General features: G+C 42.0%; 1 protein-coding gene across 3 annotated transcripts in view; it reads right to left on the bottom strand.

The window, feature by feature from the left end:
* The window catches only part of LOC124790089 (tyrosine-protein phosphatase Lar), a 537,690-nt gene that overhangs the window by 121,934 nt on the left and 391,351 nt on the right, over positions 1-24,405 (bottom strand). For all 3 annotated transcript variants that reach the window (XM_047257655.1, XM_047257656.1, XM_047257657.1), the window contains exons 2-3: positions 12,619-12,813; positions 591-701 (exon numbers count right to left, since the gene is read on the bottom strand). In XM_047257655.1, the coding sequence (XP_047113611.1) occupies positions 591-701; positions 12,619-12,813 (306 nt within the window). The remainder of the gene's footprint in view (positions 1-590; positions 702-12,618; positions 12,814-24,405) is intronic.

Below are 24,405 nucleotides of genomic sequence, written 5' to 3'. Positions count from 1 at the left end.
AAAATGTCCCAGAAACCCTTTCCCAATAACAATTATCAACATTTTAATCTTATAATCTACCAAAAATATGGAAATACGTAAGTAATGTGATTTATCCTAAATAGAGAATGTGTGATGGTTGTGGGGTCAGTCGCTGACCCCTCCCATTGGCGTTGGCCAGTGCAACATACAGCATTGTTAAACTGTTAAAAATGTTTATAGAATCTGTTGGTCATTTTTCCTCATACAGTAAGATAAAGGTGAAGAAAAGCTGACTTGGTCACTAACCAAAAAGTTTCAGTTCTTTTAAAATTAAATGTAGAGACCAAATATATCAAAATAATCTGGCAGGCCATCTAAGAGCTGAGACCATTGGTTCCAAGTCAAATTATTTCTGTATGGTGCTTGGCCAACAAGTAAAATTGTTGAATAGGCATGTATGTTATAACGTGGCACAGACATAGCTATTACGTAAGACTGTGTATGTAACTGTGGCAGTAAATCAGACAAAACATACACATCTACAATTAATAATATCGAAAAAATAAGGAGGAATATATTATAGAAGTAATATTACATCAGATATATCAAATTTACCTCTACAAACTTACCTTTAACATAAAGCATTATGGAATGTGAATATTCTGTTCCCACATCATTTTCAGCTACACATTCATACTTCCCTTGATCCTCTTCCTCACTATCAGTAATCTGAAGTGCTCCTGCAACCAATGCGCAACTTATTGACTAAGTGGTTACAACATAAGAAGCATTTAGATAAGCAGAAAAAGAAAAATAGCATCATCACATTTGAAAACACTTTTCTATCCTAACCAATTAAGTCAGTTAACTGACAGGTTCTGGGAGCTGCATTAAAAGAAAATTGTAGCAAAATGTTTGTACTAAACTCTGAGCAGTACACGTAATCCCCATATACCGTGTAATAAAATATTTTGTAATACTTCACAAAATCTGCCTAGCAGCTCTATACACGTAACAAAATATAGATTTATAAGGCATAATTGAGGAATAAAGAATGGCAGATATTTTTAACTTATCAACACTTATGAAACATTGTAATCTGTTAGCTAATAAAGTACAGCGAAGTTAATAACAATAAACCAATAACATTGCAGACTACAGATACTTCCTAACTTTGTTATCATCTAAATCTGTACTTGCTTTATAGAGGCTTTCCATGATAAACTTCTCTTCTTACAATCCAAAGAAACAAAAGCAAAAGCCAAAGCTATAGAAAAGGGGCAGAGATGTCACTTGTAAATGAAATAAATACTAAAGGAAAAAATCTTGTATGTGGGAACAAATTCCTGTTGCTAGGTAAGACAAATTACTGTCATTTTAAATACAACTACTCATGTGTCATTCATGTGCATCTGTATTTGAAAATGGTCACAGGCTGAAACTGGATGGTAACAGGAATTGATGATAAGCTACACAACTCGCTATTAGCCCATAAACACAAGTTGCAATACCCAAATTAATACAAAAATAGCGCACTTCTTGGTCGCATAGACACGACAGTGTTGTTGCTCTGTGCCCTTCCTTCATTTGATGGAGCACATATGTTTTTTCATGGTGGAGGTGGAATAAACACGAATACAACAATTTTGTTTGGACTACGCGAACTTTGTATGCTTTTCATCTGAAGTATGATTGGTAGCTTCGAATTTTTTCCAGGCATCATTCTTCCTCGTAGGGAGCACATTATTTTGCACTGCAGTGCCTAATCTTCGTATCATATCATCCATAGCCTCTCAAAACGTACAGTAGGTTTGTTATAGGTCAGCTGATCCTTAGAGTCGATCATTTTCGGCCTAATCGTGCATCCACTCAGCTTCCGCACTAACAGGCGGACCACGCCTACTCGTACAAATTTCTGGTATATGCACGACTCGGCCAGAAATGTAAGTGACAGAAGTGTGAGCCGCAAATTACCAAGCATATGGAAAAAAAGAAGCATTTTCGGGAAAAGGGGGGGGGGGGGGCGCATGAACCTTTTATGTTAGCATAGTAACAAGGCAGCGGTTGGGGCACCGGAAATAGTGCAGGATAATAATGTGAGGGGCATTTGTTCGACTCCCTGTGCTGACAATTCCTTTTATTTTCAGATTTTACGTAACTTACACCGCAAATAAACCGAAATAATGCTCAATATATCGTATCTATTGACAGTTTCATTAAACGCGAAAATAGGAAAGGCAAATGAAGATTTGGGATTGCAAATAAATTTCAGAGAAATTACAGCGTCCACGGGAACACGGTAAATAACATTTCAAGAGAGGATGGTAATTAAAGCGTACAGGGCTTCGTATTCCGTTAGTTTCATTTTTGCTTTCGAGCAGCCCTCGGCGGCTAATGCAACTTAGTGATTTCTGTTACCATCGTCAGGTGAAGAATTTGATCAAATGGTGCTCTAATCTCATCGAGAGTGAAAAAGCAGTCACATCCCGAGCAGCCTGCATCAAAATGTATTCCATTGTCCGTCACCAGTTATCATTGCCAATACTTGGCGAAACAGTATGTTATGCGTGGTTTACTGCCAAACTGTGCGATGAGAGAGAATCTTTTACAGTTTTGTGTTGACTGTAGTAGAGGACACATGACAGCCCCTAGTGGCTTGCACCTCTGTTGCATTTTATTTTAATTCTGACTATCTGACACTGTCAGGTATGACCGCAGCTTTCGTATTTTTTGGTACGTTATGCTGTAACATTTAGTTTTAGTTTTGTCCGAAGTTGGTGTCTCTTGTGACACCGAAACCTAGGTTACAAATTAATTGTGTTCGTGACTGAGCGCAGTGTTTTTCAAAATTTAGAATCTTTTATGTTTGTTTTTATACAGAAACTTTAAAGTGACGATGTAATTCCAAAGTGTGGCCTTTACAGCAAGTGCAAGGCGCCGTGAAAATTACTGCTTCCCCTGTCTTCCCGATGAATATCGCCGCATTACGTGCAAACCGTGAACTGTAAAATAATAAAATTATTTACTTTTGCATACGAAGTTCTCGTGTACGCCTTACAATCCCTTCCTGGAAATTTACTTGCAATTCCAAATTTTCCTTTTCTCGCCTTGTTTGAAAATATTAATTTTCCGCTGCGCCAACCGTTACTTGGAGAGATAAGATAGATGACTCATGTCTCGTCCAACCCGCGTCAGAAATGCTATTTTTGTCTAAACGCTCGACCATCAGTCACTTTCATTTCTGGCCAAGTCCAGCATATACAGTAAATCTGAACGAAATTGGTGAACACGAGTAGGCGCGGTCCACCTTGCAAGTGACGATTAACCTCATACTCCTGCGCGCTTCACAAGGGGAATCACACATTTACATCAAACTTTGTACACCTTCAGTACGCCATTAAAACAACGTAATGTGCAAGTCGAAACGTGCACTACTCTGGAAATTCCGAGAAAATCGCAAGAGAAGTTTTACGCGTCTCTTATATACCGTAACGGATTTATCTGTGCGCGGATGCTGGAGTTCAGATGGTCAACTGCCGGCGTGTTCGGTCAGAGGGCCGATTGTCCTCTGTAATAAAAAAAACTGCGTAAAAGAATCGACGATCAACTTGAACGGATATCATGTGACGTCCGCCCTGACCAAACGAACCTAAGAAAAAAAAAGTGGTTAGCCTCGGAGATTCATGAAACAAACGTGTATGAGGCGACGGTTCGACTCAAGCTCAAACGTAATTTTTATTCTATTTGCATGAAGTTTTAGTGAATTTCATGTTATTCACTACTTACTATTTTTCATTAAATTTAAATATTAGAACAAATAGTGCCTTTATTTATAACTATCGACAAGTATATGAAGAAACGAATAGTGTTTTCTCGAAAATTTATGCCTGTCGTGATTTACGAAATTCCTTGTACATGCAATCAGGTAAGGTACGCGGAACTGCTTTGCACCTCAGCACTTTGATCTGCAGACGCAGGCCTCATTTGGCAGTTAATCTGCGTAGCGGTGAGACGTTGCTAATGTAGCAAGAACGAATAGCGTAGCTGCAACATTTTTGAATATCACAGAATTTACACTTGATATAGAAAAAATATCTGAATGGTGCGAAAAGTGGAAGTTGACCCTAAATAACGAAAAGTGTGAGGTCATCCACATGAGTGCTAAAAGGAACTCGTTAAACTTCGGTTACACGATAAATCAGTCTAATCTAAAAGCCGTAAATTCAACTATTGCCTAGGTATTACAATTACGAACAACTTAAACTGGAAAGAACACATAGAAAATGTTGTGGGGAAGGCTACCCAAAGGCTGCGTTTTATTGGCAGGACACAGAATATGTAACAAACTTACTACGGAGACTGCCTACACTACGCTTGACCGTCCTCTTTTAGAATACTGCTGCGCGGTGTGGGATCCTTGCCAGATATGACTGACGGAATGCATCGAAGAAGTTCAAAGAAAGGCAGCACGTTTTGTATTATCGCGAAATATGGGAGAGAGTATCACTGAAATGATACAGGATTTGGGATGGACATCATTAAAAGAAAGGCGTTTTTCGTTGCGACGGAAGCTTCTCACGAAATTGCAATCACCAACTTTGTCCTCCGAATGCGGAAATATTTTGTTGACACACACCAACATAGGGAGGAACGATCACCACGATAAAATAAGGGAAATCAGGGCACGTACGGAAAGATATAGCTGTTCATTCTTTCCGCGCGCTGTACGAGATTGGAATAATAGGGAATTGTGACGGTGGTTCGATGAACCCTCCGCCAAGCACTTAAATGTGATTTGCAGAGTATCCATGTAAATGTAGATACTACAAAGAGGAACGGTCACCACGATAAAATAAGGGGAATCAGGGCTCGTACGGAAAGATATAGGTGTTCATTCTTTCCGCGCGCTATACGAGATTGGAATAATAGGGAATTGTGATGGTGGTTCGATGAATCCTCTGCCACGCACTTAAGTGTGATTTGCAGAGTATCCATGTAGATGTAGATACTACAAGCACGAAGGTTTGAACGGGAGTCGAACCGTCGCCTCATACGATTAGGTATTACGAAGCTCGAACGCTAACCAGTTGACCACCATGAACTCTATAATGTCCGGCACGTACGCACAGATACGTCAGTAACGTAACAGACGCGTAAAACTTATTTTGCGTTTTTCTCGGAATTGCCAGAGTAGTGCATATTACGTCGTTTTAATGGCCTACTAAAGGTATACAAAGTTTGAAGTAAATTCGTGATCCCAACGCCGTGGCGTCCCTTTGTCAGTCACGGGGTCCCCATCGGGTTGGAGATTTTTTCTGCCCGGGGACTGGGTGTTTGTGTTGTCCTCCTCATTTCATCATTATTATCATCAACCGTGCCAGTGGCTAGATTGGACTGTGTAAAAATTGGACTGTGCAAAAACTGGGACTTTGTACGGGCGCTGACGACGACGCAGTTGAGCGCCCCACAAACCAAACCAAACAGCCCCTTGTCAGTAAGGGTAACGGGTCGACGCATATGAAACGATCGCAGCGCCACCCTTCTCAGATTCTGTCACTCTCGCGAAACCGTAGCGGGAAGTACGGAAAGCAACCAATACAGCTAAGACTCCTACAATCTACACTGATTAGGCAGAACATTATGACCATATACTTAACAGGCGGTACGTCCACCTTTGGCACGGATAAAAGAGGCGACGCGTCGTGGCATGGAAGCAATGAGGCCTTGCTAGGCCGCTGGAGGGAGTTGGCACCACATCTGCACACACAAGTCATCTAATTACCGTAAATTCCGGGAGGATGAGCTCTGACATCACTTTCAACCACATCCCACATGTGTTGAATCGGGTTCAAACCTGGGGAGATGGGGAGACAGAACATCAACTGGAACTTGCCACTGTGTTCCTCGAAACACTTCATCAAATTCCTGGCCTTGTGACATTTTTGGCGTATTGTCTTGTTGAAAAATGCCACTGCCGTCGGGAAACATAATCGTCAGGGATGGGTGTCCGTGGTCTACAACTATTGTACGATACTTCTTGGGCATCACGGTGCCTTGGACGAGCTACAGTGGACCCATATATGCCCACTGGAATGTTCGCCAGAGCAAAATGGAGCCGCCGCCAGCTTGTCTTCGTCCCGCATTACAGGTGACAAGGACCTGTTCCCCGGGAAGACGAGCGATTCCCGCCCTTGAATAGGGTATCAGGGTTCACCAGACCATGCAACGCTCAGCCACTGCGCCATCGTCCGGTGCCCATTTCAGTCGTAGTTGGAAATGTCGTGGAGTTAAGGGGGGTAGGACGTCAAACAGGCCGACTTGGAGCGGGAGAGGCACCACAGGACATTTTAATTTCCACTGTCTATACTTTTACAAATAAATTCATAAAACTTTAACAGTATGACCAGGAAGGATTCAGGATTCATACTCATAGCAGTGGAAGCTCAAAAACGTAACAAAACACTTTTTATACATGTGAAATTTCATCATTTTTTCACTTACTACTGGCTGCATTTGTTGCTATAGGTACACTTTTCTTCCTAAGTAAGAGAGATTCTTCGATGACTTTTGCACAGCATACAAACCATAGTTACAGGTGTATGAAACTCTAGAAGTTATTTAATTTATGAAAAAAATGAATGAACTGTTACAATTTAAACTTCATGTTTATAAAAAAAAACCAAGTTTTATAGTTAATTATCTCAATTTTTTCCACAGTTTTGTATTAGATTTGGAAAATTCTGGAGTTTCATACACCTGTAACTACTGCTTGTATGCTATGAAAAATTCGTCGAGGAATCTCTTACTTAGGAAGAAAAGTGTACCTATAGCAACAAATGCAGCCAGTAATAAGTGAAAAAAATGATGGAATTTCACACGTAAAAAAAGATATTTTGCTACGTTTTTGAACTTCCACTGCGATGAGTGTGAGTCCTCAATCCTTCCTGGTCATGGTGACAAAGTTTTATGAATTTATTTGTAAAAGTATAGAAAGTAGAAATTAAAATGTCCTGTGGTGACTCTCTTGCTCAAAGTCGGCCCGTTTGACGTGCATGTCGCCACATGCACGGGTCGTTGGCTGCGGAGGCCCATCGGTCGGAGTGTTCGGTGCACTGAGTTCACACACTTGTAATCTGCCCAGGATTAAAGTGATGTTAGTTCCGTCACTGTTCTGCGCCTGTCCTGTTTTAGCAGTCTGCCCAGCCTGTATGACGTTCGACATCTGTAAGGAGGGGTAGCCGCCCAACCCCACGACGTGTGGCCGTGGTTTCATCTTTGTTTTACCACATGTTTAAGACACTCACCACAGAACTCCTCGAAAACCCGACGAGTCGTGCAGTTTCCGAAATGCTCGTGCCGAGCCTCCAGGCCATCGCAATCAAACTCTTATCAATTGAGCGCCTTCCCCATTCTACACAGGGACAGCACGCTCACTGATACTCCATGCACCGCGCGTCTGTCTGACTAGCAGTCATTCCTCGTCACGTGAGACTGATGTCGCCTGCACGGGCTCATATCCTTAGGCGAGAGAGAGAGAGAGAGAGAGAGAGAGAGAGAGAGAGAGAGAGAGAGACAGCAATGACATGCAAGTGCCGCCTTGACTTCTAATGTACGCAATCTTCAACATCAGACTAGTACTAGCTCCGATTCTGGTGTCTGTTGGGCGGCCAGGAAATGATGTTACAGTAGTCCTGGATCCTTCTTTGAATAATGATGCCTCGCCCGTGTCGCTGCCGGTTCTGAAATGCATCGGACAAGCAGCTTCCACGGGTCGCGTTAACACAGAGACCCGCACCGGCGCAGCCCGAGGTGCGAACGTCGTCAGCGGACAGACAGACAATGGGGACCACTCGGCTCGCAGGCGGAACTTTCTCGGCTACAGACGGGATGGGATCAGTGGGCGCTCTGATGGGATATAAGCCCCCGCAGGAGCGCCACCCCCCTAATGGTCCCAGGGGCGGGCGCTGACACACAAATGCCCGATAATGCCATTTTACGGGCACGGAGTGGCGCCGAATTGGAGCCGAAGACTGTAGAGAGGTGCCGCTGTCCCTTAATGGCGCCAGAAGTGGGGAACGGCGAACAAGTACCTCGCCATTACTACGAGACGAACGCTCCCCCAGTTCCAGAAACAAAAGACCCGCTGAGGGAGCCCCTAAGCGTCTTCAACGCCAGCAGAGGGCCCACACTTTTTTTTAACTGTACGCACAGTTACTCTTTACATTAGGCAACTTCCCTCAATGTTGAAGTGGCCTCCGGACTTGAGACCAGTATAGAAATGCATGTGATATGTACCCATTGTTGCTCCTGCATAAACTCTAAATCCCCGTTTTACACGAACGACTTTCTGATCAAAATCGACTACTCGTGCCTGTGCTTGCTTGTAAATCAGCCGCCAAGCACGTTGCCAGTGCGTCAGCGATGAAATGGCAGTGCCAAGTGAGGCTTTCTGAGATCTTGAGTATGCTGCAGAATGTGCGTGTACAGAAAACGAGGATTGTGGCGTCGTCTGCTAACGTCGGAAGTTGATCAATCATCGCCTGGCTCACTCGTCTTATTGTGACGAATTTTGTCCTTCTGCGTCTTCTTAATCTTTATTTTGTACTTTGCTTTGTTTTTCTGGGACACTACAAATGTTTTAGTATGTCCAGTAATTAATTGTCCAAAGTTATTGTCAACAGTCTTTTCTGAAAGTAGGGATCATCAAAAGTTTGGAGAAGCATTGTTCTTGGGTGATTCTTCCTCTTTTACGCAACAGCGTTTCCTTAAACACTCACTGCAAACAAATTACTTGGACTTTTACTGAGCTGAAATTGTTTTTAACAAAAAATGACAAATTTTGAAACATTAGTAAGGTCACGTTTCAATATCGATATCTCGTGTTCGTTCGTAAAAAAATAAAAGCGATTCTCGTGTGATTTATTTGTTGCTTTAAAAGAGGAATGTTAATCTGGTAATAATACTTTACGGTCTGGCTCGCTTCGATCTGCTTTATTCTTTCAGAACTTTAATGTCAGTGGCCACACATCAGTTTCTTAAAGCAGTGCATTATAAAATTAAAAAAAGATACCTCGAAAAATTCGCCTTTGAAGGTTAGAAGATTTCTGAGCGCTGGTAAGTGCAAAACGTTTATACTCCTTTTCCCTAGTCGCTGCTAGCTCACGCTGAAGCTTAACAGTGTCCATATTAATTAACAAATGGAAATTCCTCAACAAAACAAATTTACTTACTAACCCCACGAAAATGCGAGTATTTATAATTATTAAAATTTTGTAAAAAAATAATGTGAATCGTCGAATACATTATGAAATAGTTTTTCATTTCTAGAGACTGAACAGTATTATTGAAATGCGTTGTTTTTTCACTTGACAACACGGCTTTTCACAATGTGCATCAAATTTTAATTGATTTTCATAAGATCAGTAATTAAAAATGAAGGATGAAAATTATGACTCGATATTTGTTAACTAACATTTCCATCTATATTCACATGACTACTTTGCGGTTCACGGTTAAATGCCTAGCAGAGGGGTCTTCGAACTACCTTCAGACTTATTCTCTGCCGTTACTCTCTAAAAGAGCTTCGGAAAAACGATCACTTGAATCTTCCGTACGAGCTCTGGTTTCTCTTATTTTATTACGACTATCAAATCTCCCCCATTTACTAATAGGTATGGACTTTAAATAAAAGTAAAGAAAAAATGGTGCGACTAGGGAGATTTGAACCAGTAACGTTACAATTATAAAACTTTTACACTATGCACATTATTCTGAAACCTTTCATTGTACTGAAATACAATGAATTACGATGTTTAACGAATGTTACTTAACGTAACCAGTATCAATACACCCATCAAATTATGTACTTTAAGCGAGAAGTTAATAATAATAATAAAAACGCAACTATAGCATTGCACATTCTGTATCCAAAATACTGTAACTTTTTTAAACAACATAAACTGATTTTTAAGTTTTTCTTGGAGAACATTTTCGGTATGCTATATTGGTATATTATTTTAACTGTTTTCAGATGTAAGATAAAGAAATTATATATTAGAATTGTAAGAACAATAGTAATTTCATGTGTACTGCAAGAAAGTGAACATCTGATATTTATGTTAATGACGTGAGTGATAAATTCAGTCTTTTTTTGTAAATGAAACTAATTTCTCCAACTTTTTTGTTAATTAAACTCTGTACATAATAAATCAGAAATGATATGCAAAACATAATTTCCTTTCTGACACTTAAAAAATTTAAAAAAAACAATACTTTATCTCTGTTGCACCCTTAAATGTGTCTCAAACCAGTCTACAGTTTCAGTCTAGTTTCTTCGTTATTTTACATGATTTCCTAAGTGTCTTGTTTCATCAGGTTATTGTGTTGCTCACTTGAATGCGTAATTTTCATTATAATTTTTTGCCCGTGACTTGTCTCGAGATGTGCCTGGCATAATAAATAACAGACAACAAAAGAAATATATTCTTCTCAAGCATGAAATACGTGTTTACATTCTCTTATTTTCAGTGGAGTAAGCTGCAATTACACACATATTCGAAAGTATTTCTTAATCATTAAGCTGTAGCTTATGTCACTGAATCGAGATTTAACTCGTATTTCATGATCATTCATGTCTTGACAATTTAATAATGCTTGGGACGCAAAAGTTTAATAACGATTTCGCTATTTAACTAGAAAAATGATTAAAAACAAGTTTGAATTTCATGGCTGCTTTCTCGCCGCTTGGGGCGCTAGTGTTTCACCAACTGTCAGATGGTAACAATTTTCACAGCAGAGAATGCCCCGAGTGTATATGTTTGACTGTGGTATTACACATAGAGTAGAAATATCTCTGGAGTGAGCATTCAGAAGCGCAGAATTGAAGTTGTGTTGTCAACATACGTTGCCACAAGGGTCACGTGATCTCGGGACGCGTAGATTTGTCCGACATTTGTCCTATAAATTTTGAATGTTGTCATATCGCTAGTAAAGACAAATTCCCTTCGTAAGTGCTGTGGATTTAGTATAGACATTTGCAGTCACCATAGCAGTTTACGTCTGATATTTGAAATAAATTGGGCTCTTAGCTTTGAAGAGCAAAATGAACGAGCATGACGTCACAGAAGCTTCAAGTCAGCATGTATTTACAATGTGTTTCATGTCACATCTCGTCAAGTCGCTTAACACAGTACTGAACGGCGAAATTCGGGTTTTGAATCACCATCCCTAATATGCATAAAATGTTAAGAGTATAGTATCAGAACTGAGGAGCTAACAACGACAAAATTTGTCAATGGCCGAAGCAAACTTTATGACCTATGTTCTTGATCAATTATGTTTGGTAAATTACTGAGAAGTGAGACAACGTTTCAAAACATCGACAATTATTTGCTAGGGAAAATATGTACATTCGTACACATCAAAGAAAGCTTCAAACGAATTAATGAAGCCTGTTAAACTTATCCATTATGTTTTTTCTTACGTAATTAATAACGTCATAAACAACTGTATTTTACTCCTTCTTTAAAGCTGACTTTTTTGCTTAAAATGTCCTATGGTGGAATTTGCTTCGTGTACTTGTGTTCTTATACATATACATTGTGGGCGTCAGCGCCGTTGTGTTATCGCAAAACCTAAATAACTTTTCGCCTTCAGATATACGACCTCGGTTGTGTAAGAAAGTGGAAAAAATATCCCAGTCGTCATGGAACATCTCCAATTTGTCACTAAAACAAAGCGCTGTTACAAAATAAAATTATGAAGATACAACAGCCGGCCGCGGTGGCCATGCGGTTCTAGGCACTTCAGTCCGGAACCGCGTGGCTGCTACAGTCGCAGGTTCGAATCCTGCCTCGGGCATGGATGTGTGTGATGTCCTTAGGTTAATTACGTTTAAGTAGTTCTAAGTTCTAAGGGAATGATGACCTCAGATGCTGAGCCCATAGTGCTCAGAGCCATTTTTTTGAAGATACAACAGTACAAAATCCACTATTATAAGGAGAAAGAGCGCGGTGAAAATAGGTTAACTCAAGATGTTAACAGACTGGTACCGCTAAAATTTTCTTCCCGAGAAACCTTGACGTACCGTGAAATGACGTGACGTTCCGTTGACGACCTGTACGAATGCCTCCATTCGAAATGTATTGTAGAATGTTTTGGTGTTATGTGACGAGACGTGACGTTACCTGATGGCGGACGCGAATTGGCGCTAAACAATCGACGTCGTCCCTAGATCACGTGACAATTCCAGTTTAATGTTGACAACATGCGCAGGACGCAATGTTCACTCCAGAGATATTTCTACTCTATGGTATTACGCCGTCATCAAATATTTTCCTCAGAGTTCCTTCACTACGCATGCGCCAATGTCACGTGTGCTCACGGATTTCGCGGCCAAATTTACAAACACTACATTAAACGGCAAACAGCTGTAGCGATGCTAGCGCTCCAAGTGGTTACGTTTCTCCATGCAGCAAACAGAAGACAAACGCTTTCTTTGATAAAATCTAACGCGAGGCGCTAGATTTGATCAAAGAATATTTTACGAAGCCCTAACTTTGACAAAGTTCGTTATTACACTATAGAGATTTATTTGACAAAGAAAATTTGATAGTGTAATACCGGCGTGAGGTGGTTCTGTCGGAGCAGTGTGCTGACCTGGCATGCTGGTGTTGAGCACGGAGTAGCGGGGGTTGGCGGCCGTGTCGACGGGCAGCATGTCGCGCACCCAGTAGATGCGCGGCGGCGGCGCGCCCGTGGCCGAGCACAGCAGCACCGCGTTGTGGCCGATCTCCACCACCTTGGTGCTCGGCGACTGCGTTATCTGCGGGAAGCCCTCCGGCAGCTTGTCCGCTGCAACAGCAACGCAGGCGCGCCCTCAACACATGCGCAATAACCACACCACAAGACGTTTATTGATCTACATTAGATATAAGTGTGCTGAAATGTCATTTAACTCAAACACTATAGAGGGGAGAAAAGTAAAGACTAAATGCGACGACGCAAGAAACGAAGCAATCTCATATATGAAGTGTATGAGAAAAGTAATGAAACTAATTTTTTATCTAGCGAAGTATTTATTTTTCTCATACGACAATGTTGTCTTCTTCAAAGTAGTTCCCTTCGGCAACTATACACAGCGGAGTCGTCGTTTCCAGTCTTGGTAGCAGCACTGAAAGGCACGAATACTACAGATGGAATTATGAAAGATGACGGTCGAATTAGGCTTGTTCTGCGCATCTACGTCCCCGACAACCAATGAGCGTTCAGTAGTGTCCTCAGTGCTCTGCTGTTACGGCCAGATTCTCATTCAAAATGTTCGACAATTCGAATTTTTTTTTTATTATTGCATTTGTTGAACGGTGTATGTTTCTAGAATGTTGGGACGTAGGGTTTTTAATCCGTGCGTTACAAAAGTTTCTACAGCCCACTGTTCGAAGCAGTGTCACGGCCACCGTGGGGCGCTCTCAGTCGGAGACGCCCCGCTCAGGCAATAAACCTGTGCCGTGACGCACGTTCACAAAATGATATACGTTGCAGTATACATGCAAACATATCCGCCGAATAAGCTGACGAACAATGTGTGCAGGTTGCAGGACGCAGGACATCCATCTCAGACAGATTCGCTTTTCTGGCCAAGAAGAACGAGGAAATTGCTCTCCAGCAACAACTCGAGTTCGAGGAAAGGTTGATATACAGTCCTGGAGTTCCAGACTAAACGAAAGTAACGAAAACAGTTTTTTGTTGTTGTCAAAATTGGTCAAAATATAATTTTTGTTCCGCCATATTGGATTAACCAGTTTGAATTCTGAAAATCTAACTTTAGCGACACCAAAAATATATAATAACATATAGTTTTTATGTATATTGGACTAATAATACATACAAAAGTTTTCCCTAAACTTTAAACAGGATTTCCTCGAGAAGCGATTCGTCAAAACTGCGTGCAGCATAAAATAAAAATGATTGAATCTATTAACTTCTATCTCTGACCCCAGAAAAGTAAACACCTATCTTGGGAGAGTATACCTATAGTATATGAAATTTGTTAATATGAACTATTTTTTTGTAAAACCATAAATAGTGAAACAAACCTCCAAAAATCTAACTCAGAGTTCGAGTTAGCACCATATCGTTAAATTTAAGGCTCTGCATTGTGGTTAGGTATAAGCTCCCATAAATTTAATGTAGTATCGACTGATGTTACCCATTTTTGATTTAGGATAACTCTTGAGGGGCTACACTGTACACAGTCTGCGTACGTCAAATTCACAGGCCGTTGATCAAATCACAATTACTGGCGCCATTTTGTTTTTTTACTGGAAATGTAAAATAAATTTCAAAGTATGATCAACCATAATCCCCAAAGAGATCCTTTCTATGTGTTTTCATGCGCATTTGCATTAGAACCTGGCCTTAATGCCGTAGTCTAAACGAGCATTAAACGTGATCGTAGCTAGTTATTTTGTAAATTTTTATTCAAAGTGTTGCGAGTTGTCACGGCTGATTATGGTGGTAAGCGCCAGATTTAGCATAAGCAAACGAGAGACAAAAATTGCAATACACACGCTTGAGCATGTGTATGCGGTTACCGGAAACGTCGCTTGGAACCGGCAACAATGCAGTTCCCGTCCACGTCTCGAGACCGAGCGAGGTAGTGCAGTGGATAGCACACGGGAGGACGACGGTCCAAACACATATCCGGCCATCCTGATTTAGTTTTTCCGTGATTTCTCTACATCGCTTCAGGCAAATTGCCCGGATGGTTCCTTTGAAAGGGCATGGCCGACTTCCTTCCCCATCCTACCCTAATCCGATGGGACTGATGACCTCGCTGTTTGGTCCCCTCCCCCAAATCAACCAACCAACCATGTCTCGAGCTGGGCGAACTGCCACCGTTCGTACGGAATACACAGTACGGGTTACGCGCAGGAGGGGCTGTGAGCTGTGACGTCACCGTGAACCCTCTCGTCACATCGCACTCCATTGACGCTTACGGGCACAGGGCGCACGTTTGTTTAACTCATACACAGGTATGAAAGTAGTCGAGGTTTTCAAGGTTTTAGTGTATTATTACTATTATTATTATTAAGCTTTATATTAGTTAGACTATTTTTTCTATGGCCCGTGAAATACTGGTGTAAAGCCTCCGAACTGCGTCTTCTTGCCGGTTAGAGGCACCATGTCACTGACTGCGCGGCCCCTCCCGCCGAAGGTTCGAGTCCTCCCTCGGGCATGGGTGTGTGTGTTGTTCTTAGCGTAAGTTAGTTCAAGTAGTGTGTAAGTCTAGGGACCGATGACCTCAGCAGTTCGGTCCCTTTGGATTTGACACACGTTTGAACATTTGAACGTCTTTTTCAAATTTCGCTAATAGCTTTGCGTTGTCAAAGCACTAAGGTATAAATCAATGAAACCTTGTGGGACGCTAAACTGCCTGAATTTTCTTTTTGATACTGACTTCACGAGAAGAGGATATTTCAATACGTCTCTGACAAAAGATAACGCTTTATAAGACAGGCAACATAAAGTGGCTTCAGATGACCAGTTACTACGTCCTTTCATAACCACTTGTTGTTGACAGTCACAAAAGAGCCCTGAATCACTTTTCAAATATGTTTTAATTTCAGTAACTTAGCGCGACCTCGAGAAAGACGGTCCTTAAATATGCATTCTTTCTTTGCCAGTCACATTCAGAGCAGAGTTCGTTTTCACGGTTAATATTATGCCTAGTAGAAATTCCTTCATTAGCTGGTAATACATTTACCTGAAAAAAAAATTCCTCTTTACGGTAGCTTCGTTTTTGTGCACAAACATTTCCTTATTATTACGCTCATTACTAAGTTCTAAATCAGCACCGAAGAAAGGTAGATTTAGAGTAGGAACAGCGCCAGTTTTCAGCTTGCGTTTCGAAGGAATGTTCAAGAGTTCACTTTTCAACTCCCTTTCATTATTGAAAACAAGTCTGCACTTTTACAAGCATTCATTCATTTTCGTTCAGTCTCATTGTTTTTAGAAAATATATGAATTACTAACTTATTTAGTTGTGTTTGTTGAGGCCAGTAAAACTGACAATCGCACAGTAAACCATTATCTTTCACTTAAAAACTTACTCTAAGAAATCCCCCAATATTACTAATAATAACGACGTAACTCTGAACTCAATCGCCAGTTACTAATAAAAATTCACACTGCCATAAACAACTTCGTTTTTCACTGGTAAACGCAACTTCAACGCAATACGTTATGGCAATTGTAGGCTGCTGAGGGTTGGTTGCGTTCACGCTGACGTCAGCGGCACAGCTTTATACTGCGCACACACCTCGTGATCCCTAGCGTGTGTTCCAGTATCAGTGCTGAAAGGCTTCAACTGGTAGGGCCTTTAACATGTCGGTCACTTTCTTTTGAGCGTTCTTCAGAGTCCCAACATGACGTCCTTTTAAGACTTTTTCAATTTCGTTAAAAGAAAAATTGACATGGATTCAGGTGAATAAGGGGACTGTGGAACAACAGGATGTCAAAAAATCTGTGATGGAAATGGCCGTGTGATATCTGGCGTTGTCATGGTGCAGTATCCACCTTTCTGCAATGCACGGTCTCACTCGATTTACTCTTTTGTTGAGCCTATCAAGGACATCTTTGTAAAATGCTTGGTTGACAGTTTCACCAGATCTCACGAGAGCGTGCACACGTTCGACGTTTTCGTCAGGTTTTGAAGTTGAAGGTCTTCGTGAGCGAGGTTCATCTTCAACGAGTTCTCGGCCTTCCAAAAATGATTTGTGCCAGCGGAAAACTTGTTCTCTTCATATGAAATATTCCCCATAGGCCTGTTTCAATTTTTCAAAAGTCACACTCGCGGATTCCTGAAGTGTAACACTAAACTTGATGGCATAACGTTGCTCTAAATTCCGCTGTTCCATTTTCGTAACATACAATAAAAACACAACTTCACTGATTGCGCTCTCAAAGATCAAGTAATGGCTGTACGGAGTTAAAACTTGGTCTGAGCATCTAGAAGGGATGAATACACCGGCCTACACGGATAGAACAACCACAGGCGCCGACTCCATGGGACCTGAGGGGGCCCGAGGTCCCTTAAAAATTCGTTTGGGGGGGGGGGGGCGGCGGAGCACCCCCAATAATTTAAGAAAATTATTAGTTATATTATGCTTTGTAAAATCACTCAATTATGTTGGATTTTTTTTTTCCTTGTTTGATGATGGTTACCTTTTAAAATACATTTCGTAATGAGTTAAATAATTATTACGGCAGTAAGCAGGTTAACTGAAGACGAGTGTGAATCATGATAGTGTTATGGTGCTGCGGGCACACTTAGAATTTGTCCCGGTGTTCGAACCTTCGGGTAAAGTCTGGCGCCGGCGGGCCAGCGTTGCGGCCCCGGCGATATCAGAAACACTGGAGCAGAAGCGCCTGAAACCCTTCGCCTCGCGTTGCCTTGACGCTTCGAGACTTTACGAAGCCGCGGCTATATAAAGTCCACCCTGCTGTCGCAGTCATTCAGTGTGGATAGTTTCGTTCAGTGCATGCTGCAGACGTGTTTGGTGTTCCATCTTTAGTGTCTAGTGGACTATTTTATATGACTATATTTTATTCATTTACTTCAGTTTCTTAGTGCATTATGACTGAAGTTTGCAATGGATATATTTGTTACCAAAAAGGCGCGCTTGAAAGTTGATTATACTGGAAGTCAACCTCCAACAATTATCGTGTCATCAATTGCTTCGTCGTCTTCAGGTGAGAACCGTTCACAGCCGAAACCTGCACAATCCGGTAAGGGAAGATCATTTCAGAAGTCTTGATGATCAAATATACATGGCTAGAAAATGAAGCATCTACCGAGAAAGGTTTTTGCAAAACCTGCAAAGAGGCAGATGCTAAAAATCTATTACAATTTTCTTCAAAAAAGGAAGATACATTTACTTCCGAAGGGTTTTCTAATTGGAAAAAGTTTCTGGAAAAATTCCATCTTCATAAAAATACGTTTACGTTAAAGAAGGTGTTCTGAAACTGAATTCTATCACTGACCGAAGTATGGCCTCCCAATTGAATGAACAGTTAGATAGTGATATGAAGGTAGGCCGTTTAGTTCTGGAGACAATTAATACCACCGTGCAATTTCTATGCCGACAAAGACTAGCAATTATAGGGCACGAAGATGTAAACTCAATTTTTTTTCACTTGTTGGAACTCAGAAATAATGACATAACCGAGTTTAAAGATTGATTAGGAAGTACGGGGTATAAGTGGCCGTCCCACGATATTCAAAACGAGATCATAGATCTATTAGGAAAGCCTGTGTTGAGAAAAACTGAACATTTTTCTATTATGGTTGACGAAACAAGTGATTCTTCGATTCACGAACAAGTGTCATTTTGTATCCGCACTGTCGATGATCCCTTAATCATCAACGAAGACTTTATTGGCTTATACGAGACCCCCCAACACTGAATCACAAACTCTTTTTAGTATTTTAAAAGACGTTTTCGCTCGTCTTGATTTGTCAATGGATAACTTAAGAGGTCAGTGCTATGATGGTGCCTCGAATATGAGAGGTAAGTTCAAAGGACTAAAAAAGTTAGTTTTGGATATACAACCAAAGACTTTACGTGCACTGCACTGCTCACAGTTTAGACTTGGCAGCTGTAGACAGTCTCCGCCATCTTACGTCTATGAGGGATATTATGGCTTTAGCCAAGGACTTAATAAACAACGTAAGGGAATCCAACAAAAGGATGGGACTTTTCAGAAGCATACTCAGTGAGACCACCAACGACCAACCTAATCTACGACCCCTTCGCCTACTCGATGGACTATGCGAGCTTCTAGTATCTTGAAAATATTGAAAAACTTTGGAGAACTTCTAGAGTTTTTTGAAACATTTTCTGCAGAGGACAAAACAGAGGCAGGTTACAAATGTGCAGGCTACCTTTGAACTATCGTTTTCTGTCTGCCAAGCACTGACTAATCACACACTTGGTGCCATTCGCTGGGGCATTTAGCTGTATGTTTCAACAGACCGGCGAGATGTTAGTATGCTTTTTTGTTAGACACTCGTAGGGCCGGTTCAAATGGCTCTGAGCACTATGGGACTTAACATCTATGGTCATCAGTCCCCTAGAACTTAGAACTACTTAAACCTAACTAACCTAAGGACATCACACAACACCCAGTCATCACGAGGCAGAGAAAATCCCTGACCCCGCCGGGAATCGAACCCGGGAACCCGGGCGTGGGAAGCGAGAACGCTACCGCACGACCACGAGCTGTGGACGCAGGGCCGGTTCGAGTACATTTTTCTGCGCAGGCGACTTATCACTTGACGTTCCGTTTTCCCTCGTACACTTTCAGCCATCTCAGGATTCGCAAATAATTGAGATAAGCCTTTTATAGAAATCTTCCACTTGTGATGCCTCTGGCGATACTTTCAACTTGGCGCCCCAAGCCGTCGCTTGGGCCTTAAAGCAGCCCTGAACACTACAGAAAGATGAACGAAGGCTTGCAGACCGCGACGTCAATACGAAAGCCACAAACTTACTCTTTTCGCGGGATACGATCCTTACCACATGATTACTTGGTCATCCAAGTGTATGGACGACTGTCCGTTCCCAGTGGGAATGCTTCAGTTTACCTCGCTGCTGAAGTGGCTTAATGTCGGGTAGGAAAGTGGAAGCAGAAAAAAGGGAGGAAGGGAAGGGTATTTGCAAGAGGGGCGAGTCAGCCAGAGGGGTGTAACTGGCCTAATGCGGCGAGCAAACAGATAATCCTTCCGGAGCACAAGTTTTCTTTCACGGTGGCGGCATGAATTATTCAGCGCCGGTGTGCATGCCCGGGGCTCACACGTCGTTAACACAACGCAGATCTGTGTCCATCCACGCTCCTGCTTTGCGCATCTTTCCCGGGCACTCTGCAATGCTACTCCTACGTTAGAGAGAGAGAGAGAGAGAGAGAGAGAGAGAGAGAGAGTGGACAATAATGATATCGACTCATTTGAATCTGCTAACTAGTACGTAAACCTTACCCTCTACAATTTTTATCCCCATTCACACTTCCCAGCTTCACCAAAGTGACAATTCCTTGATGCCTCAGGGTGTCCTACCTACTCATCCCTTCTTGCTGCACTATACGAGCCGTCATAAAAATTAATAATCTTTATTCTTTCGGGATGCCAATTAAAACTATATAGCTATTCCTCATACAATAACACCAGTTTTTCCGGCGAATCCGGCAGTTGCGAGATCACGACACTGTTAAGAAATTGTGCCACTGATAACAGGCTGTCTCCCAGAAACATGTGGTACTATATCACATTATAGGTCACTTTGTGTATTTGTGGAAAACCGTAGAGATATTGCTTTGAAGTGTAACCTGAACTCAGAAAACGTCTGTCAATAAGAGGTGATCAACAGTCAGATCTGCTGTAACCAATCTTATTTTCATGCAAATACGTGGAAGTTTTGGATCCATGGGTGTTCTGTGAATTCTTTGGAGGTTCGTAATGAGGAGAAATATTACAGAAACTGACACAAGTTTGTAAAATGCAGGTAGAGTCATTTATTGGGGATTGTTGTAAATCGACAGTGTACATGCAAGGGTTATCGACATGTATCGAGGTTTCGCTTAGTATTTACTGTCTCTCATTGTAATACCTCTATTTGGGTTGGAAATGCCACAAAACGATAAGAATGCGAGCATTCTTGGACAACAGAATGTACAACACGTTGCAACCCAAACCATGTTAAAGAAAATATTCTGCTGTCTGCTAGAGCTGTGGAACGATTAGTGTTGTAGAACTACCGCAGGCTAAGGTGGACTAGTTTTCCTGGTAGCTTTGATCAGTTAAAATCTCGACCGAACTACCTATACATTAGGTTGCATATCAACCATGTGTTACCAAATTTCGGTCGCTTTGCTTGCGTATGCGATCAGAGTCTTACTAGATTCCCCTAGAAACTGGAAACGGTGGACCGTCTGACAATGAGTGATGATAAATAAAGGTCTGGGTCGCCTACGGAATATTCTTGTTCTACATCGTTATCACCCTGTCTATCAAAAATAACAGTATTCGTACCAGAACTGAAATTGTCAATGCTTAATTCAAGATTTATTTGTATGTACGTTCTACATCTTCTCCTAAACCACAACCAGCCGGATTGGCCGAGCGGTTCTAGGCGCTACAGTCTGGAACCGCGTGACCGCTACGGTCGCAGGTTCGAATGCTGCCTCGGGCATGGATGTGTGTGATGTCCTTAGGTTAGTTAGGTTTAAGTAGTTCTAAGTTTAAGGGACTGATGGCTTCATATGTTAAGTCCCATAGTGCTCAGAGCCATTTGAACCCTTTTGTTATTCATAAACAATTTCCGCACTTATCGATAACAGGAAACTCAAATCTTGCAGTTCTATTGGGGGCAAGGTAACAACAATAATTATACACATTTTTATGTTCGTGCATGTTACTAAAGCTATCGGTAATCCTACCATTCACTACGTCACTTATGCACCATAGCAAAATTACCGAACTGTAGTTTCGGTAGAGCGCAACTCTAGGAACGATTCACATCGTACCAAGAAAACTGAAGACCGCCCAGCAACTGGCTGTGTAAGTCTATTCAAAAGCAGGCCGGTGTGGCCGAGCGGTTCTAGGCGCTTCAGTCTGAATCCGCGCGACCGATACGGTCGCAGGCTGGAATCCTGCCTCGGGCATGGATGTGTGTGATGTCCTTAAATTAGTTTAAGTAGTTCTAAGTTCTAGGCGACTGATGACCTCAGATATTACGTCCCATAGAGCTCAGAGCCATTTGTACCATTTTTTTGTAATTTGGAATACAGATCCATCATTATCAACTCCATTTATCGTCCGATGTATATCTGTACTCTGCCAGTCTCACTGTGCTACAACGACTGGTTTTCACCATGTCTGGGGTCCGCAGCTTGTGGTCTAGTGGCTAGCGTTGCTGCCTCTGGATCATAGGGTCCCGGGCTCGATTCCCGGCCGGGTTGGGGATTTTCTCTACCCGGGGACTGGGTGCTTGTGTTGTCCTCATCATTCAATCATCATTCGTGACAGTGGCTAGATTGGACTGTGTACCGACAGGGAATCTGTACGGGCGCTGATGACCGCATAGTTGAGCGCCCCACAAACCAAACATCGTCATCACTATGTCTGTGTGTGTCCCTTTTTACCATTCGAGGTAGCTAGAGTATAGAACAAAAGTGTTAGAAATGTGCCATTAATCACAACTAAATAAGTTTGCATAAGTAGTAAATAAAAGCTACGCTCCCTCCAATCGCGCTTCTGCTTTTCTTAATCTCACAAGAACTACCGCGTAAACGTTCGAGCGTTGCCTGATAATTTCAAAAAACCTACCGAAACATTTTTATGTGGCTCTGATGACGCAATGCGTCATACGAAGTTCAGCAAATAATATTCAGAGTAAATTTCATTTTGCGGGCTGTTGTATTTCAGGCTGATGCAGTTTCCACAAATGGCATTTTGTTGATGCGTGCAAGGCGGGAGCTCTGAAATTACTGTAATGGCAACCACCCACCAGTGGAAACAAATTAACGACAAAACTGGACGAATTATCTCCCACTCATTTACGCTTGACGCAATCTACTTGCGGTAGCGTGACACGACTGCCAATCGGGTATAATTTATTTTCTTTGGAAATACACTGTTTTCAATTGTGCTCGTGCTTCGATAAAATGGATCGATCCGTTAACCATCAATTTGTTTCATCACATTAAAACTTGAATGTCACAGTGTTGCAAGATTAAAGCTACAGGAAGGAGCCACAAGAGCAAATTGTTGAAAACATGCTAAGCGAAACATGAAATCAAACCGTAACAGTAATTGCAGTCCGTGCAGTGTGTGTGTGACTAAATATTAATCGAGCGAAAAAAAACCAAATACTCATAAGTTACAAACTGGATTACAAACCTTAAAGACATTGTATTAAGAGATACAAGTGCAAGTTTTATCCAATGTGATAGTGTCACAGAGGCAAAATGGGACAGGGCATATATTCCACATACTTGCGTAGCATCGCATGATTCTCTAAGTATAGCAGTATGAAACGTTGGCACATGATGCAGAATAAATTGGTGTCCTGTAAACAAATGGGGCCGGCCGAAGTGGCCGTGCGGTTAAAGGCGCTGCAGTCTGGAACCGCAAGACCGCTACGGTCGCAGGTTCGAATCCTGCCTCGGGCATGGATGTTTGTGATGTCCTTAGGTTAGTTAGGTTTAACTAGTTCTAAGTTCTAGGGGACTAATGACCTCAGAAGTTGAGTCCCATAGTGCTCAGAGCCATTTGAACCATTTAAACAAATGGACTCCAAAGGATGGGAAAACGAGTAAATAGAAAAGGCAGACAAGCAAACAGAAAAAAAACCTGTAGGAGTTACTGTTCGCTCAAACTAGCTGACATTCAGCGCGGTGGTTGATGGGAGCGACCGTAAAGGCATTTCCCATTTGCGATCGCTTCCATCAGCCATCGCACCGAGTGTCAGCTTAGTTTGGGCGCAAGTTAACTTCCTTGCTCGAAACGTTCAAGCTAGGTGGACTGCAGAAACGCGTCCCATTTGGGAAAGCAGTAACTGAGTTTGCCAATACCGGAAGATACTGGAAAATTTATACAGCACAAGATATGAAGGCAAGAAGACTTGAGGAAGTAGAAGAGGAACGTCATCTTAGTTATAACATTTTACGTCTGATACTGGCATATGAAAATGTTGATTCAGAAAGAAATGTGGCCTTACTTTGACGAAGAAATTTCTGAGAATGTATGTTTGGAACACAGCATTGTATGGTAGTGAAACGCAGACTGTAGAAAAATCGGAACAGAAGAGAATCGAAGAATTTGAGATGTGGTGCTATAATCGAATGTCGAAAATTTGGTGGACTGATAAGGTGGGGAATGAGTAGGTTTTGTGCAGAATCGGAGTCGAAAGGAAAATGAGGAAAACATTGACAAGGAGAAGGGACAGGATGACAGGACATATGTTAAGACGTCAGGGAATGACTTTCATGGTACTAGAAGGCGCTGTAGACGGAAAAAACTGCAGAGGAAGACAGAGGTTGGAATACGAGCAGCACATAACTGTGGACGTAGGTTGGTTGGTTTAGAGAGGGGGAGGGGGAGGGGGAGGGGGTAAGGGCCAAACTGCTTGGTCATCGGTCTCTGGACGCAGGTTGCAAGTGCTACAATGAGATGAAGAGGTTGGCGAAGGAGAGGAATTCGTGGCGAGCCCCATCAAAAATGGTGCAAATGGCTCTGAGCACTATGGGACTTAACATCTGAGGTCATCAGTCCCCTAGATCTTAGAACTACTTAAACCTAACTAACCTAAGGATGGCGCCTAGAACCGCTTGGCCACCGCGGCCGGCCCCATCAAACCAGCCAGAAGACTGATGACTCAAAAAAGAAAC

The sequence above is a fragment of the Schistocerca piceifrons genome, chromosome 3, assembly GCF_021461385.2.
Source record: "Schistocerca piceifrons isolate TAMUIC-IGC-003096 chromosome 3, iqSchPice1.1, whole genome shotgun sequence".
NCBI lineage: Eukaryota > Metazoa > Arthropoda > Insecta > Orthoptera > Acrididae > Schistocerca > Schistocerca piceifrons.
Note: the sequence above shows the minus strand (reverse complement) of the source record. Positions and strands in the feature narration are given on the sequence as shown.